Below are 3,927 nucleotides of genomic sequence, written 5' to 3' on the forward strand. Positions count from 1 at the left end.
CTCCAAGAGCTACGGCGCCGGGCCGGCCGGGGCTGCCCCCTTCCCTCCGCAGCCCCCCGGCCGCTTCCAGACGCCTCCATCTTTGCCTCCCGTCCCGGACGCGGGGAGGAAGGAGGACGAGGAGAGCTCCCGCAGCCCCTTGGCCTGTGTCTCCCAGAGGGAGGACGAGACTCGGGCTTCATCTTCCACCGCCGAGGAGCTCTCTCCAGCTCCGTCAGAGAGCAGCAAAGCCTCTCCCGAGAAAGAGCCCGTAGGTAAGCGAATGGTGATGATGGTGATGGTGGTGGTGATGATTTAAAAAAAAAAAAAAAAAGAAAAAAAAAGCAGTTGAGGATCATAGTGGCATCGCGATGCGAAAGGAGGATCCCAGCTGCCCCGCGGGGCTGCCAAGAAGCGCTGCTCGGACTGACCTTCTGAACTCTGTAATATTCGGGCATGGGGCTGCCGTAAAAATTAATGTCCATCCTATAGTTTAAAACCCTTAGAGCCTCCGCTCAGGGCAACTTTAGCCTGCATGCTGCTTAAACATATAGAAAAACAAGATCAATCTTTCCCCTGTGATGTGAAGGTGCCTACCAGATAACAGAGATGTTTGTAAAGCATCCAAAATAAGCAATAGGCAGTGCCAATAAATAAACCTATTAACGCGGTAAGTTCTATTTTACGATCCAGAATGCTTTTCGGAATAACAGCCGCGCTGAAATGTGCCATCTATGAACTGCTATCAAATTAGACTGATGAATGCACCGCGAATATCCTTCAGCGTCTACACTAGATAACAGGGTTGTTATTTATTCATTCGCTTATTTATTTCCCTTTCGGGTCCCCATGGCAAAAAAAGAACTCCCCTTTCCCTGGGCGGCAGACTTTTCAGGCTCTTCTCTCCGGCTGCATTTCAGACGCCCTGTTATTCCTTCAGGCGCCCCGTTGGAAATAATAAGATTTAAAAAAAAAAAGAAAGCGGAAAACTACTAGAGAGCCAACCACGAACCACTCCAAGCCATCGAGGGATCGGTGTTACCTCTTTCCCAGCCGGTTCCACTGATAGGAATAAACACCCTGCAACGGGGGATTTTTTAGTATCTTTTTTTTGTGTTGTTGTTTTGTTTTGTTTTTCTCCCCCGAAACGGTTGGAAAAGAGAGGGCCGGGGAGAAGCTCCCCGAGAAGGCAGGGGCTGGAGGCGGGGAGGCTCTGGCTCCCCAGCTCACCTTGTTTTCCGCCTCCAGAGCACACTTACAAACTTCGGATCCGTAGGCTTTGATTTTTTTTTTTTTTTAAGCAGGTGTCTGGCGGGGGGGAAATAAGACCCCAGGCCATTCACCAAGCCGCCCCCCAGTAACAGTGGGCTCGGAGCGGCCGAGGGGGAGCCGTTTTGGGGGGGTCGGAGATGAAGTGCCCAGCGGGGCAGGCTGCCCTGCCGGAGGCTGCCCGGAGTTTTTTTGAGCAGATTTTCCCGGCCGGCTTCAGGGCTTTTGGGAAACCGCTTTGAAACTCTCGGTTCCCAGAAGGACACCCCACATTCCAACTCTCCGCAGCTGGGGAGCGAGACCCCCCACGCCCAGATGCTCCTTCCACCCTCCCCTCTCCCCCCAGCTCTTTGCCTCCTACCCGCTGGTAACGTCCCTTTTTTACTCTCTCAAAACTAGGCAATTCAAAAGGAGAAAATGCAGCAAACTGGCTCACGGCAAAAAGTGGCAGAAAGAAACGGTGCCCCTATACCAAGCATCAAACTCTCGAGCTGGAAAAGGAGTTTCTATTCAATATGTACCTGACTCGTGAGCGTCGCCTAGAGATCAGCCGCACAGTCCACCTCACAGACAGACAAGTTAAAATCTGGTTTCAGAACCGCAGAATGAAACTGAAGAAAATGAACAGAGAGAATAGGATTCGGGAGCTCACAGCCAACTTTAATTTCTCTTGATGAACCTATAAACACATCTTTATGGTTTAAAGAGCCAGTATCATTTTCCTAGGCTGTAGTCATCCGCACCTGTATGGATTAACGATTTTAGACATTCTCAATATGTCCTTAACCTCTTAAGAGCTACTTTGGGGTTGGGAGGGGCGGACTAAAGCCACGCTAATGCACAAAATGCCGTGCGTGAACCTCCCCGCTTCCTTCAGCCTTCCCCGGGGCCGATTTGTTCCTTTAAGCTTTGAAACACAGAAATGCCATTTCAGGAGCTGCAAATATATTTACCTCTCTCTGAAAAGTAAACCAGCTTGGTTAAAGGCGCATTCTTTTAAATTATTAGCGGTGTAACTTGGACTGTACATAGCTGCAGAATGAAGAATTTAAACCTTGCCATATTTCTATATATTGGGACCTTCCCCCCCGCCCCGTTCTCCTTTTCTCCCTCCTCCCTCCTTTTCCCTTCGAAAAGCAGGACTTACAATAATGAAATGCAGGCATCCTTTAAAAGGCCTTCATGGGAACGGGTGTTAAGAGCGATTCTTTTTTTGCTTTACCTTAAAAGTCAATATTACAGCTTTCAAATTGGCCAGGAAAATGAAATCTCTTCTCTTTAAAGGTATAAAAGAGTTCGCGTTGCTCATGGACTAAATTATGACACTTACCTCTGAATTTCTCTCACTCTTTATGGTTGTAGATATTTACTTAATGTAGTTTTGCTTAAAGATGTGGAATTAGTGTTTTTTTGTCTATAAATAATGTTACCGTTGGTAACGCATGACAAGCACACAGAAATCCCCCTTGAGAAGAAAGTAGTCACTTTCTCCTCACTAATTTCACTGAAAAGTAGATATCCCGAACATCAGAAGGACTTTCTGAGCCAGAGTCTGACATTGCAAGGGAGAATATGTTCATCTTCCTTTATACTGTGAAGTTACATGCATTAAAGGGTCAAACATATAGGTGAAAAAAAAAAAAGAAGGGGAAAAACTATAAATACAGATATGTATAAATGTCTATTATTATTAAAATGCCGATACTGTTTTAAGCAAATGCATTCTATCGTTATTATAAATGTTAGTTCTAGCTATATCTAGTTCTTACCTTAAATCGGAATAAATTAATATTGTAATGCTGCTGTGCGTGAAAAAGACAATGTTTATGTTCTCATAGAAGAATAAAAAAACGTGGAATGAATCCTTTTAATTTTACCTCTTTTTGTGACTGTTTATCCTCAGGTTCTACTTTATGTCTTCGAGAACTTTTACAACAGGAATAGTTGCCTAAACCCCCTGCAATTACTTTAGGAATCTATTTAAATATTACCTAGACGGTCGTAATTTGTCTGGGCCATATAGCGATGGTGCTCTAAGGTTTGTCGGCTTTTGTTCAGTTTTATGACTTGCTAGTATATCTGGATTGTTGCTGTCTTGAACGAGTGGTTTCAGTTGACTGAGGAGCTGCATAGACTGAGGAAGCAAATTGCAATTTCTTGAGGGTAGGGAAACGACTTTTTTTTTTTTTTTTTAATCGAACACCTACGAGTTTGCGGAGATCTTTAACTCCAGAGGACGGTGACAAAATTCTAGGTTTATCTCAGGGCTGAGAAGAAATCGTAAAGGTGAGCGCATGGGGAGGGGGGACATCAGCCTCGCCGCCCTACCAGGACAAAACTGTTCCCTACCTGGCTGCATGTGGAAGAGCTTATTTCACCCAGGCTGCTTTTTCGCATCCTCCCTTCCTTGCTGCATGTTGAGCTAATAGAGTCTTGCACAAAGGGAAGGCAAAAGGAGGGCTGGGAGAAGAGCAAGAGCTAATGGTTCCTTCCAGGGTATATGTACGCCGGGAGGGGGGGGACAGACTTTGAACCCGAGCTTAACTGGGAGCCGTTAGCTTTTCATGATGTAACGTTGTCGTGCACGGCCTTTTTTCTTCCCGATTGCATCTGCATGGAGAGGCGAAAGCTGCCCGTGGGGGAGGTTGTTATTATATTTCTCTCTTGTTTTCATTAACC

At 46.0% G+C, this 3,927-nt stretch overlaps 1 protein-coding gene across 1 annotated transcript; it reads left to right on the plus strand.

Moving 5' to 3' along the window:
- Window positions 1-4: 4 nt before the first annotated feature.
- HOXA10 (homeobox A10) lies at window positions 5-1,922 on the plus strand (the record flags this gene model as incomplete). Its single annotated transcript, XM_010287950.1, has 2 exons — window positions 5-254; window positions 1,648-1,922. Coding segments are annotated over 2 exons (525 nt in total), but the record flags the coding sequence as incomplete, so codon positions are not given.
- Between the last annotated feature and the right edge of the window lie 2,005 nt (window positions 1,923-3,927).

Source organism: Phaethon lepturus, unplaced genomic scaffold (genome assembly GCF_000687285.1).
Source record: "Phaethon lepturus isolate BGI_N335 unplaced genomic scaffold, ASM68728v1 Scaffold49425, whole genome shotgun sequence".
In the NCBI taxonomy this organism is placed as follows: domain Eukaryota; kingdom Metazoa; phylum Chordata; class Aves; order Phaethontiformes; family Phaethontidae; genus Phaethon; species Phaethon lepturus.